At 41.4% G+C, this 14,018-nt stretch overlaps 1 protein-coding gene across 3 annotated transcripts in view; it reads left to right on the top strand.

Annotated features, from left to right (window-relative positions):
- Positions 1–9,801, top strand: part of RNF41 (ring finger protein 41) — a 46,529-nt gene extending 36,728 nt beyond the window's left edge. For all 3 annotated transcript variants that reach the window (XM_061615162.1, XM_061615161.1, XM_061615163.1), the window contains 4 exons: positions 2,592–2,863; positions 3,257–3,392; positions 5,655–5,758; positions 6,861–9,801. In XM_061615162.1, coding sequence (XP_061471146.1) covers positions 2,592–2,863; positions 3,257–3,392; positions 5,655–5,758; positions 6,861–7,212 — 864 coding nt within the window. In that variant the 3' untranslated portion in view covers positions 7,213–9,801. The remainder of the gene's footprint in view (positions 1–2,591; positions 2,864–3,256; positions 3,393–5,654; positions 5,759–6,860) is intronic.
- Positions 9,802–14,018: the final 4,217 nt, after the last annotated feature.

Below are 14,018 nucleotides of genomic sequence, written 5' to 3'. Positions count from 1 at the left end.
TGAGGTGAATGCATTAAGCAGTGTGCTAATTAATTACAGCTGTCACCACAAAAACCTCCATTATCACCAGAGTTAAGTAAGCTCACATATCATGCATAACTTTGAATTCCTCTTGAAGTTTTAAACACACATTAAAACATGGTTCTGGCTAGTTTGAGAGTTTTAATCCAGTTGACCTAATCCATATGAGACTTGTTTCCCTGGTGACCACTAAGAATACTTGGATGCTGGAGTGTGAGGTATAAAGGTAGACAAGTTTTTTTCCTCCCACATCAAGCAATTATGCTTGGAACATAACATACTTTGTAGGAAGATAATATGCTTTGCAGCAGTAAAAAAACACAACTTTTACCTTTCGTATGTTCAACAAAAGAGAATTCATTGAAACAGGCAAGGGCTGACAGTTGTTGCTTGGTGTGTGAGACCATAAGGACACCGGCCCTATTGACAAATGGCCCATTTAACAGCATCTTGAATGTGGAAGCCAAACTGCATGCCTCCATGCGTTGTAAATGTAACCTATCTGCCTATCTGCAGCATTGCTTAGATGCATTTCTTTTCTTTTTCTGCCTATTATTAAAATTTCCAGAACAACTCTATAAAATGAGCTGATGAGCCATAATTCAAGAAATGCATGCAGTGGAAGTATGGAGAGAAGGGTATTAGAGGGTTTTTTAATGAGTTACTGGGTGACATTATCCCTGCATTGTCATTGAACAAGCATTAAAACTGTTGGTGGAGAGAATTTGAAATTTTATACTAGGCAGATACAAAATATTCTGTGCCTCACACTAACTCAGTGGTTCTCAAACTTTTTTGGTTTGTGGCGCACTGTAAAACATAAAAATTAAAAATATATTAATATATTTTAAACTATGAAAAAAAATAAACTATAGAAAACTATTACTTACCCTATACAAATGGGTTTCTTCTCATTTTTAAAATATACTTTCATAATATTTGAGGCACACCTAGCCACCTCTTAGAGCGCACCAGTGTGCCTGGGCGCACTGTTTGAGAATCACTGCACTAACTGTTGGCAATATCTAAAGTAGGGATATGCAATTGGCAGCCTAGAGATTTAGTCCGATCCGCAGTCTCCCATCTCCAAAGGGAACCCCTTCCCCTTCTTATCCCCTCGACTGTTTAGGATGTTTTAACCACCACCTCCTCACTGCAATGGAGGCTTCGGCTGAGTCCATCCTGCTTTTTGCCTCCTTTGCCTTTATATGGTCATGCATGGGAAATGGCAGGTTAGGTGTATCTAAGGAAGGCCTCTTCCTATATTTCTGGTTATATAGGGATGAATCAGTAAGCCAATACAACAATGTTAGCCCCTAATTAATGCTTAGTCAAAATGTGGTCCCTATTAAAAATTAGTTGCAGACCATTAGTAAAAGTATGAAATCAGTTTTACATTCCTCTCCAACACTTGGCTACGCTATATTACAGCAGGTGTAAGGCAATAACTTGAATTCTTTGCATACTAATTCTTGAGTAAGTCTTAGCAGATGGGGGTGTCTTCCATGGTCTTATGGTTCAAATGGAGCACACAAACACTTGATGAATGGCCATTTTGTCATTTCAGCCGCAGTGTATTAAACCTGCTGCAGCCTTATGATGCTCAGCAGGTTGACCATTCTCAGCTACGTCACTGGCTCACTTAGGAGCATATGGTATAATAGGCTGAGTGTAGGTATGCTTAGTGCTGCAGATGTCCAGGAAAACCTTGAGAGCGCTGGAAGGAACTATGAACATTATCATGAGGCAGAAAGCATTATGAGAACCAAAGAACTGTGAATTAGTTAACAGGAAATTAGACTAATGCCTTTCTGTCATTTAGCAATGCCTGGAAGGCATAGCTGTGAGACAAGGAGCTGAATTGGTAAAGTGCATTTGTGTGTGAATAAATCATCTCTGGAAGAAGAGTTGTAACTACAATGGTGCCTTACTTGGAGGGTTGACTGTGTTACACCCACCCATAGGCAGTGCAGTGAATACACCTGATCTAAAGGGAGAGGAGCTGTGTTAACTCTCCTAGGAAGTAAATATCCATGCATTCTTATATTGAAACTCATAGTTAAAAGTATAAAACTGACAGTGTTTACAAAATTGTTCTGATGGATTATTTCAACCCAGGGAAGTTTATATTTCAAATCGTCAAGATTTGCTTTTGTTTTCAAGTTGAACACCTTGCATGGTGGTGAACACAGACCGCCTTCCATTGGTCTCTACTTGTACCACACCACCACTGAAATGGCAAGGTTTGATTTGCATCATGACTGATAGGAGAGTTTCCTGCCTTGAGGTACTAGATAATTTTAATATCCTTTGGCCAGTGGCAGTTGTTCTGCATTGCTGCTTCAGAGTCTGATAAATTACAGCCAAAGCGAGCTACTGTCTTCATCTGATATTAGTAGCTTGGATTAGCTTAAAGTATTGGGGAAGTTCTGTCTTGCTTCTAACTCTTTCTCTTTAAGTAATGAAAAGCATTTGGTGAAAGAGGCTGTATGGAAAACAGGTAAGAGCCCACGAGTAACATGGACCTGATGTAACCTGAATTGGCATGCCTTGCTCTGTTCTTTGCATAGGCTCCTCATTGTGAGCACGCCTTCTGCAATGCCTGCATCACACAGTGGTTCTCTCAACAACAAACTTGCCCCGTGGACCGAAGTGTCGTGACTGTGGCCCACTTGCGCCCTGTTCCCCGGATCATGCGTAATATGCTATCTAAGCTGCAAATCACATGCGACAACGCTGTTTTTGGATGTACTGCTGTAGTGCGACTTGACAACCTGATGTCTCACCTCAATGACTGTGAACACAATCCAAAACGGCCTGTGACTTGTGAACAGGGATGCGGGTGAGTATTTAGCTAGGTGTGACCCAAGGCATTGTAATGTCACAATTAGAGCTTTGTCTAAGGATTATACATAACCAATAGGACTTCACCCATATGTCAGTGTGATCTAGAAAGATCAGTGAGAGAAAGACACTGGCTGTGTGGTCCACATGGTCAAAATTCAATGTGAAATGGCTTTTATGATGCTTGTGGTGTAACTGAGTTGCACGCTACTGGCAGCTGGTAACTTAAGGCTACTGACTTCAGTCCCAGTTTGCTTAAAAGTATAGACACTTGCTTTTGCACTTATTTGCAGATCACCTAATACCTAAAATGAATTTCTATTAGAAGACATTCGTTACTTAATCGCTGTTCTGCATCTTTCTCAATTCCTGCTGTTCCTTCTCTGTGCAGCTTGGAAATGCCCAAAGACGAGTTGCCGAATCATAACTGCATCAAACACTTGCGGTCGGTGGTACAGCAGCAACAGACAAGGATAGCTGAGTTGGAAAAGACTTCAGCAGAACATAAGCACCAGCTTGCAGAGCAGGTAACCGCTTCTTGTGTAGTTGTCTTTGTAGCTCCTTTAATTGGAGAAATAATTCCTCTTTCCCAGAGAAGCTCACATAACTGATAAGCGTTTGTGTTGCAATGGGAAATGGCTAGAGGACTATATTACCTCTCTTATTAGTGAGGAATTTGTAAAAGGGGGGCGGTTAGAAGAAGATGGGGGAAAAGTGAGTTGTGTAAATTCTTACAGCAGAATTCTGAGAAGTAGGAGGAAGAGAAGATTTTAAGACTCTTGCCTAGATGGATTTCAAAGACTTTTTAGACTCTTACTCATGCAGACTTTTCAGCTAATGCTCTGTTACGCATATTATACAGCCACAAGAGTGGCTGTATTCTATAGTCAGCATGGATTTTTCGCATTTCGCAGTGTTAAATTGAAAATGCTCCCCATGCCATTCTGATGGTTCCTATAAGCTCATTTCAAAACAAAACCTTACAAAACTTACAGTCCTGAACTTAGAAATGTTTGCTTAACAACCCTCTAAATTTTCATGGCGATACACAAAACATTCAGAGAGAATCAAGAGTTCAAAGTGTAAAAAAGAGAGAGAGAAAAACCAGACCCTTTTTGGGCTTTTTTCTGTCAGAGTTCTCATAATTTGTTGAAATTAATTAAAATTCAGTCAAGTTCACAGAGTACCTGTAATCCTATTGCTGACCTTGCCCCATACTCTGACCTTCATCTTCTGCAGTTTAAAACCTAAAAAAAATGTATGGCTGATTTTTAATTAATTTAAGAAATTTAGCATTGAACTCAGTGATAAGCCCAGGCATGCTTACTAAGAACCAACTGTCAGTGTTCTACAAGCCAGACTTATAGCTGCTGGCCTTGCCTAATCAGGGGACCACACCCACACCAGACCTTTATTTCACTTTAGACAATTATGGCATCCCCCAAAGAATCCTAGGAAGTGTAGTTTGTGAAAGGTGCTAAGAAAAGACGCTTATTCCCCTGACAGAGCTCCAGTGGCCAGAGTGGTTTAACAGTCAGCCACTCTGATTGAAGCTCTGTGAGGGGAACAGGGCATCTCCTAGCAACTCTCAGCACCCTTCACTGGTAGGTGGCATGGGGTATAGGCCTGCCACGCCTACTCCATCTTAGAGTTCCCTCAGCAAAGCTGTTTGTGACCTTTATAAGTGCTGAGAAAATGCAACTATATGGAATGTTAACAGACAGTCCCCTCTGAGGTGTTGATTTAGCCAGAACTAAAATCTCAGTGACTCTAGAGACAGGAGCCATTGTGCTGACCAGGTAGGCAGGCTGAGTGAGAAGTGGTCCAAGAATATAAGGAACCTAACTGGGCTGGGGAACCCTGAGACTGGGTTGCCAAATGAAGGAAAGTGGAACTGACAACGGAGTGAGGCATAAGAACCTGACAGAAGAGCAAATTGGAGGTGCCAGAAGCTTGGGGTGCGAAAAAGATGGTGAACTGAGTAAAGAAGAAACCAATTTTAAAGAGGGGTGAAACTCGCACGGTGGTCAGTGACACCATGGCTGCATATTGGCAAGACGGGGAATTGGAGTTGGGGTGGGCGGGGTAGAATGTTGACTCAGAGCTAGAGAAGCTGCAGGAAGAAAATTGGGAACTTGGAAGTGACTTGAAGAAAGGAGGGGTCAATAAGAGGATAAGGACAAACTCTATGCTGGCTTATGGTGCCTTCAAAAATGGCATGGCTGATAGGAATGGCTAAAGTATGGCTCCGAAGGTAAGTTGCTTGTGGCAAATTACAGGGGAGGGCTGTTGCCTTCAGGCCCTGCTTTGTGGGCTTCCCAAAAACATCTAACTGGCTATTGTGAGAAGCTGGATGCTGCTCTGGATGGACCTTTGGTCTGATTTCTGATGGCTGTTCTTGTGTTCTTATGCCTGTCATGAAGTTTTTGAAGGCATGCCATGCCAGAAAAAAACCCTTTATTTTCAGTAATCATGGAATTCCTACAGTACATATTTGTTATACCGCACTTTTTGTTTAGAAAGGTGAGGTCATCCTAATGTAGGATTCCCAGTGGTCTCTCAGTTCCAGAGAAATGAGAGAGAGGTTCACATCCACTTAGCTTTAACAGGGCTATGCATCAGATGTTCCCTGACCATTCACTAGGGCCCTATATAACATCATAGTACTACCTTATAATGGAGAGATCTAGGTATTTTTAAATGTTGGGGACATTTTTAACAAGGTCTTTTTCAAAACCTTATTTGAAAAACTCCAGCTTTCATCTGCCTGTTAATTCTGTTTCTTGCAGAAACGTGACATTCAGTTGTTGAAAGCATATATGCGAGCAATACGTAGTGTCAATCCCAATCTGCAGAATTTGGAGGAGACTATTGAGTATAACGAAATTCTAGAGTAAGTGCTGTGTTCTCAGCTATATCTGGAGTTTTAAAAAGAGGATGGGCTGGTGAGGTTTTTGACCTGGACAGGGCCAACATAGCCAGGTGTTTGGTGTTGGGAAAAGATTGAAAAGTGGAAAAGATACCACTAGCTGTGTGTGTGTATTGCAAATATGCACATTTCTAGGGATAAAACAATATATGAAGTAGGCAATGCGATATCTTTTGTTATACCAACTTACGGAGTTTTTTAGGGGGGTGAGGAGCTGCAGGGGGAGGAGAGGAAGGGCTGGTCCCATTGCATGAATAGCAGTCCATTCATGCAGTGTTGGATTATCACCCCCATGTTTTTAAAGCTTGGATTCCTGGACTGTTACAGGAGCTTGACCACCTTCTGGCTGGCCAGTGGATATAAGAGCAATAGGTAAAAGAGAAAAGTTTACTGCTTTAAATTTTTATTTCAGGGCTTGGGTAAGATACCATCTTCAATGTATCAGGAAAAAATTATAAAATAATTCCCTTATGGCCTTACCCTTTACTGTTAAACTCCCTTTCCTGGTTTGTGGGGGGAGCAAGGAGAGAGAGGAAACTTATACTGTCTCTAGAAAATGGTACAATAGCTTCTCTGCAGCAGATTTTCTGGGAAAGAAAATTCCATCATGGTATAGCAGTATGCTTCTCCATGTCCTTGCTTTTTTAACATAGTATTACACGTACACCATCAGTTGATCCTAACTGGCATCATGAAACAAAAGCTTCTGAGTAAACTGAAGTAGCATCCTGTGACATATCCCAGAACCTTACATAATACACATTCCTGATGGACAGGTCAATGGAAAAATGTGAGCTAAAGATGGAAAGTTGGAAAACCACTGAGCAAGTATTTCTGCCTCATCCTGTTGCACTAACTGTACTTCCTCATAGTACAGCAATATTTTTTGCAATGATGATTCCTTGCATTTGTCACTTTAAAAAAAATGCCTCAAAGCAAGTTACAGCTCCAATTAATATCTAGGAGTCCTAACCTTCAGGCTTGCATAGTAGTGCCACTAGATAACACTGCATTTCCCCCAGTATTTCTCTTCTAACCCTGAGGCTTGTTTTTCGATTGCTTCTAGGTGGGTGAACTCCTTGCAGCCAGCCCGGGTGACACGGTGGGGTGGTATGATCTCAACACCAGATGCCGTACTTCAAGCTGTAATCAAACGTTCATTGGTGGAGAGTGGCTGCCCTGCATCCATCATCAATGAGTTGATTGAAAATGCTCATGAACGTAACTGGCCACAGGGCTTGGCCACACTAGAAACCCGACAGATGAACCGGCGCTATTACGAAAACTATGTAGCCAAACGCATTCCAGGCAAGCAAGCTGTGGTGGTGATGGCCTGTGAGAATCAGCACATGGGTGAGGAGATGGTGCTAGAGCCAGGCCTTGTTATGATATTTGCACATGGAGTGGAGGAAATCTAAAGACTTAACAGAGATGATAAAACAATGTGCTTGAAATAAAAATATGCCGTGTCCAAGCTGACTGATCTTGCCCCCTTGTGCCATGTCAGGGCATTATTTATCTCTGTTGATTAAACCACCACTTCCTAATTATACTGGGCAGGTGCCCAGCAACTTATGCAAGATGCTGTGCTGCATTCCCCCACCCCACCCCTTTGTGATAATTTACACTCGGTCTGATGTTGACGCAGGTTTCCAAATGTCTACATAAAAGCACAAGAAATTTGTCTGTGCTCCAGAGAGAGCAGTGGGCTTCTATCATAAACGTCTTCAGAGAAGTCTTTGATCTCCTGACATGCTTGCATTGGCCCAGATGGCTTGGTTCCTCTTGTTGTTTAAAGCATCTCTGTGCAGGGCACACACTTTTCCATCATGGCCCATAATATCTGACTTTCACACAGTACCTTTAAGGCATGTTTGCAGCCTTTATTGGGGGAGGGATGGACAAGGAAGAGTGCAAACACGAGAAGGCAGATGCCAAACTAGAGATGCAAGTAATGCCAAATAAAATATACATACCAGTAGTGATGTTTTTGGCTTAAAAAAAGTTGTGGAGCCAAAAGACTGACAGCAGGACAATCTCTACAACTCATCTGGGATGCGTGGCCTTCTGTTGCACAGGAGACAACTCTTCCTTTTCAGATAGGGCCTGGTTTTCAACAGAAGGTACCATTTGTAGCAATGTGCTGTTGCTGCTGCTGGTGCAGAATGAAATGCAATTCTTCTCACAGAGCCTGGATGTCATCTTCCTCCTTGTGCTGTCAAAGTGCCGCTGATGATATCGAGTTCTTTGCTGACTTCAGTGCTTTTTCATAGGGTGCAAGCCTTCAAGCAGACAATCTGATTAGAACCAGGCTCCTCTGAATTGTGTGTGCCATTTAAGGTTTTCTCAACTTCATGACCTTGGAAAGGAAACAGAAAAAAGGAAGTTAACCTGGATGAAACTGTTCTGTCATTGTCTGTTGGCTGTTTTGATAAATCTGTGTGTAATTTTTTTTACATCTTGATGATTGTGTTCAGTATTTTTGTATTATTTTTGCCTTTATGTTTCCCTTATTTTATTTTTAAAATACAGTGGCCAGAAATGTCTTCAGGTCCTAGTTTACCCGTTAAATTTAATTTATTTGAAAACTTTCTTTTTTGTGTTGCTTTAAATATTTCTTCCTTGCTTTAAGCATTTGTGCTGGAGTTGGTGACGCACGTAATAAAGGAGCAGCTGGACTTGCCCTGTGTCAAAACATTGCAAGTACCATCCCTTCTGAACAGCTTTCATTTTGTTATACTCCCTGAATATCCTCAGCTGAGCAGAAACTTTCCTTTTCATGTTCTGTCGCTGCCTGAAATGGTTGCTGTTACTACTTCACATCAGGGATTTGCAACTGCCTCCAGTGTAGAGTTTGGACCGCTTTGCAAGCAGTTATGCCTGGGACAGAGAGAACTCCTGGAAACTATCAGCAGAAATGATGGCTGCATGAGGAATGTTTCCTCTGCTGCCACACTGCAGATGGGTGCAATGGAATACATAATCTAAGAGAAGTGTTTTTCCAGTACTGTATTATAGTAAGTGGCCTGGTTTTACATGGTGATCCTATGGTAGAGAATCAATGTTTATTGGGAATGTGGTTTGCTCAGCAATTGGTAGCCTACAACCTTTTGTTGAAAGTATGGAGCGGAGTAAGAGAACGTTCTAGGAAGATATGGTTCTTAAACTTCAGTCATTCAAAAATAATCCCTGTCCCTCTTGTGGAACTTCCATCATTCCTATGAATAAAGTGCATGAATAATGCAGCTTAGCTTTGCTTATGATCTTGAATATTCACCAAGCAGATGCTGTTTCAGGTTTCATTCTGTGGGAAATGCATATGCTTTGGAAATTCTTAAGTCTGCAGCACTCATTCAGTTTGGTGGCCTTTGCTTTTTCACAAACGTGTTTTGTTAGTTTTCAGTATTGTTTTTCAGCTCTGCTCTGTCCTGCTCAGTTTTTCTCCTAATCCAGTTTTACCCTTGCTGGCACATTGCTTATGTTCTACCCCCATGTAGAACCTTACTTTAAAAACTGAGTCTGCCCGATACAGTTTCCTATGGTGTTTCAACTTTCACATCTCTAACTGTAAGTAAGTAACTTTACAGTTTATTTATTAGTACTTCTGTTTTATAAGCCATGATTTAAACACTCCTGGAATGTGTTTCAAAAGTCAAATCAGTTTTAGGGATGGAATGGGTTGTGCTAGTTATTCATGTCAGTGATGACATGTTTTGAAAGGGGATCTGTTGGTTGGAAGTAACTTCTAACTCTGTCCCTGTTGCTCAGGAATTTGAAAAAGCTGCTAAATCCAACCTAATAACTATCTCAAGCTAAATTGACTTCACTTTTTTTCTCCTAACACACCTTGTTTACTTCCCCTTGACATCCTGCTGTCATGCTTCCTGAAATCTACCATAGAATTTGTCTTGTCTCCTACCAGTACGCAAGTTGCTGATTGCATTTTGTGTTTTGCTGTTCAATTGTGTTGACTGCACTAATAAATTGCCTTTTTCCTGACACCTTTACATGCTTCCTTCAGACTCCAGTGTGCTGCATTCTGCATGAAAACCTTGCAAAACTGCTTGGTTCCTTTTTGCATTAACCTCCTCTTGAAAAACTGCTTGGCTCCTTAATAACATGTAGAGGTAAAGCATAGGTGTAGAAATGCATGGCTACCGTCGAGTCACTCTCCAGCTCTTTTTATCACCACCTCCTTCCTTAACCTCCAAGACACTTTTAGGGGATTCATTTCAGACCTGGATGAGAACTGGACAGCCAGGAGGTTTTTCTTCATCACCTGAAAGCCAGATTTAACCCATGCACACTTTTCTTGCCCAAGATCTAAGACTGTAGCATGAAGTCAGGCAACCTGGCTTGGGAGAAATGCTATTAATTTAAGAAAACTTTAAAGCAAAGGAACATAGAAATCTGCCTTAGTCAGACCATTGGTCCATCTAGCCCAGTGTAGTCACCACTGACTGATAGCAGCTCTCCGGGGTTTCAGGCAGTAGAGTTTCTCAGCCCTACCTCGAGATGCAGGGGATTGAACCTGGGACCTTCTGCAGGCAAAACAAGGTCTCAACCACTGACTGAGCTATGGCCCTTCACCAAAGGAGTAGTTAATACAGGGAAGAGGGCAAAAACAGGTAGTATAAACAAAATAATTAGTCTAAAAACTTGACAATTGTAACAAGGAAACTCTCCGGCAAGAATTTATGGTCACCCATGATGTTGAGAAGATAACAATTTTGTTACAAGGAACAGTTTCTATTCTGAACCCTGTAGAAGAAGGAGGAGGAGTTGCCAGGGAAATTAAATTCCCCAAATTGGGCAGATGGAGTTGGGAAGGACTTTTAGCCCTTACCGAGTTTTGACAATTGGGATACGTTGTGTTCACACGAGGTATATCTGCGAACTGTGGGAAGAAAAGCACAGATTAGGACAGATGCTCTAATCTTGTTCTAATAGCACAATTACAGGTTTCGTAGCAAATGCCTGGAATGCGATAGGCAGGCAGATGGGAGATGGTGAAGCTAAGCCATTCAGACAAGTTTTAAAAATGGAGTGTTAGAGAGACTGTAGGGGAGCCCCCACCACCGCAATAGGTTTGCCAGAAGCGGACAACAGCTCCTGCAAGCATTTTTAAACCGAGTTCTTCAACAGTCTGCGTCTGTGTTGGAATTGCTTTTTAATATGTTTATAAATCTTTTTTTAAACCCCCCCCAATGTTTTTAACTTTTTTCTTTTTTCTTTTTTAAGATGTCTTCAAAGCTTTTAAAAAAATATTTTTAAAGATGTTTTGTTTTAATGTATTTTAAATACTGTTTTGATGATGTTTTGAAGTGTTTTTAGTGCTTTTGCTTGCTGCTCTGGGCTCCTGCTGGGATGAAGGGTGGACATAAATTAAATAATAAATAAATACAGCTTTAGCTATTAACTGCCATACCTACTGACATATCACCTGGTTTGAGTTAGTTTTGCAAGTGAATGCCAAATGAATTCTATCCAGACAATAACCACTGCTTTCTGCTATAAGGGTTTGATCTGTTTCTGCCACTGCCGTCCATTGGTTCTGTCAATTAAATTGTTGATGAAGTATAGTTGGAGTTGAGCTTTTCAGAAGAGGGAGTTTTAAGAAGGAGCGAGTGGGCCCAATTGTCGTTAGAAAATGTGGGAAGCCATTTCCTGTGGACTGTGCATAATGTCTATAATGTCTATACAGAACAGCTTTCCTCTCTTTCCTCATATTCCCTTCATATTTGGTACATTCAGCTGAATATATTTTCTGCCTGAAATGCTTTGAAACTATGTATGTCTCCCTGAATGTGGGAAATAATAATGTGTTAAGATTAATATGTTTTTAGAACCTTGTTCGTTCCTAATGGTATTCAAATGGCTCTGAGTTCCCATCTCTTAGTAAATTGATACCTTTTTTTCAAATGAGGCCAAATCCAGCCACCCAGGAGCTTGGTGCAAGCATACCTGGAAGAGGACTAGGAGTAGAATAAGCCAGAGGTGAGGCCACAGGAGCAATGGATATAACCAGTGCCTTTTTAAAGTTCTCACTAAGAACTTGATGTGTACTTTTTAAACAGGGGCTTTCTACAACATGTAGCATGGATCATGTTTTAGCAGTTGATGCCTTTTAACTTGGTGCTTTTGAGTTTTCAGATGATCAGGAATTGACATCTCAACTCCAGAAGTACTAATCAGTGGCACCAGTTTTATTTTGTATACCTTTGTTTAAAAGACACAGTTCCAGTACCTGCCAACTGGAGGTCTGGGTGCGGAAAGACACCAGAATTAAAAGGTCCTGCCCTACCGCTCCTGCAAATACATTCAGTTGAAAGCAATGAACTCTTGTGTATGAATTTATTGTTGAGACAGACCATTGTTAAAGCTGTACTCCAGGGTCTCCTTGTGTAGCATAAGAGAGACTGGAATGTATCTTTAAAACAGGGATGGAGAACTGTAGCCCTCTTACAACTATCATCCCTGACCATTAGCCATGCTGGCTGTGGTAATGGGAATTGGAGTCCAACAACATTGGAGTGGCACACATTGCCCATCCCTGGTTTCAAAGAAAAAAACTTAAGATGACCCATCAATCTATAGGCATTCCTGCCACAACAGCCTATAGTGTTAATGCACCCTGACCAACACATGGGAAGTTACATAGTCACAAGCCTAGAGCTAAGGCCATGTTTGGATTCTTCAATGCAGCTCTCAATACAGTGGGGTGCAGGGGAGTTCCAGAAGCATTGCTGAGCCAGCCCATTCCTGTGCTTCAGCTCTGCTTGACTGGACAAATGGGAAAATGGGAAGTAGTATAGTTTATCTCAGAACTGAAAAGGGTATATCTAAAAAAAGTTTTAATACTTAGCATTTGGGTAGTGCTTTTTTAAATGTTCAGAAGTGCTTCAAATGTATCCTCAATATACCTGAGATTTATCCTGACTTTTTGTCTGCGGGTAAATCTTTAATAGCGTATCCCTACTTTTAAAAATATTTTTTAAAAATACTTAATTCCCCCACCATCTGCACGCATAAATCACTTAAATGAGTAGGAAGCAATTCGCTAATATGCAAAAACGTTGCGGATTAAGAACATTCCTATACCAACAGATATTTCTGTCAAACAATAAAAAAAGGGGGGGGGAATTGGGCAGCTATAGTGAATGCACCAGGGGAGCAGGAGACCTGACCTCCCCTCTGAGATATTGTACTGCCCTACAAATTTGTAAAAATGCAAACACAATTTGGGCAGTACAATATCTCAGAGAGTTGGTCAGGTCTCCTGCTCCCCTGGTGCATTCACTGTAGCTGCCCAATTTCCCTGCTTTTTAAAGTTTGATAGAAATATCTGTTATAGGTCTTGGCTATAGGTACATTCTTAAACTGCAAGGTTTTTTTGCCTATTAGTGAATTTCTGTATTTAATCCAGGAGGTAAGAAATGGGATCCTGTGCAAGTTTGCTGAGAATAGATCGATCATTTGCATGCTTATTGAGTTCAATGGGATTGACTCCCCTGTAATCATGCTTTAGGAGAGGTGAAACTGACCGAGGGGGAAGGGGGGGGAGCAGGTGGAAGAGGGCAGTTTTTATCATTTGCATGCTTATTGAGTTCAGTGGGAGTTATTCGCATGCAATCATGCTTAGGATAGGTGAAACTGATGGGGGGAATGAGGAGAAGAGGGAGGGAGGGCTGGAGTGGGCAGGAGAGGAGGAAGAAGGAAGAAGGGAGGAGTGGGAGACGAGAGGAGATGAGCAGGAGGGGAGGGGGAGGAGAAACACAAGTCTGATCGTCTGCATGCTTATTGAGTTCAATGGCATTTACTCCTGGGAAGTGTAGTTTGTGAAGGATGCTGCTAGGAGATGCCCTCACAGAGCGACAATCCCCAGAAGAGGGGCTGACTGTTAAAGCACCCTGACCACTGGAGCTCTCTCAGAAAACGTAGAGCTGTTAAGCATTTCTGGGTTCAAGACTATAAGTTTTGTGATGTTTTGTTTTCATGGCAATACACAAAACACTCAAAGAATCCAAAGTTCCAAGTGTAAAACGAGAAAAAAATCCAGACCCCTTTTAGACTTTTTTCTGTCAGTGGTCTCATAATTTGTTGAAATTAATTAAAAATCAGCCATGTTCACAGAGTACCAGTAATCCTATTACTGACCTTGCCCCATACTCTGACCATTTTCTGCAGTTTAAAAGTGGAAAAAAATGCCTGGCTGATTTTTAAT

Source organism: Rhineura floridana, chromosome 3 (assembly GCF_030035675.1).
Source record: "Rhineura floridana isolate rRhiFlo1 chromosome 3, rRhiFlo1.hap2, whole genome shotgun sequence".
Classification (NCBI taxonomy): domain Eukaryota; kingdom Metazoa; phylum Chordata; class Lepidosauria; order Squamata; family Rhineuridae; genus Rhineura; species Rhineura floridana.
The sequence above is the reverse complement of the archived record's forward strand: the minus strand, read 5'-3'. Positions and strand labels throughout refer to the sequence as shown.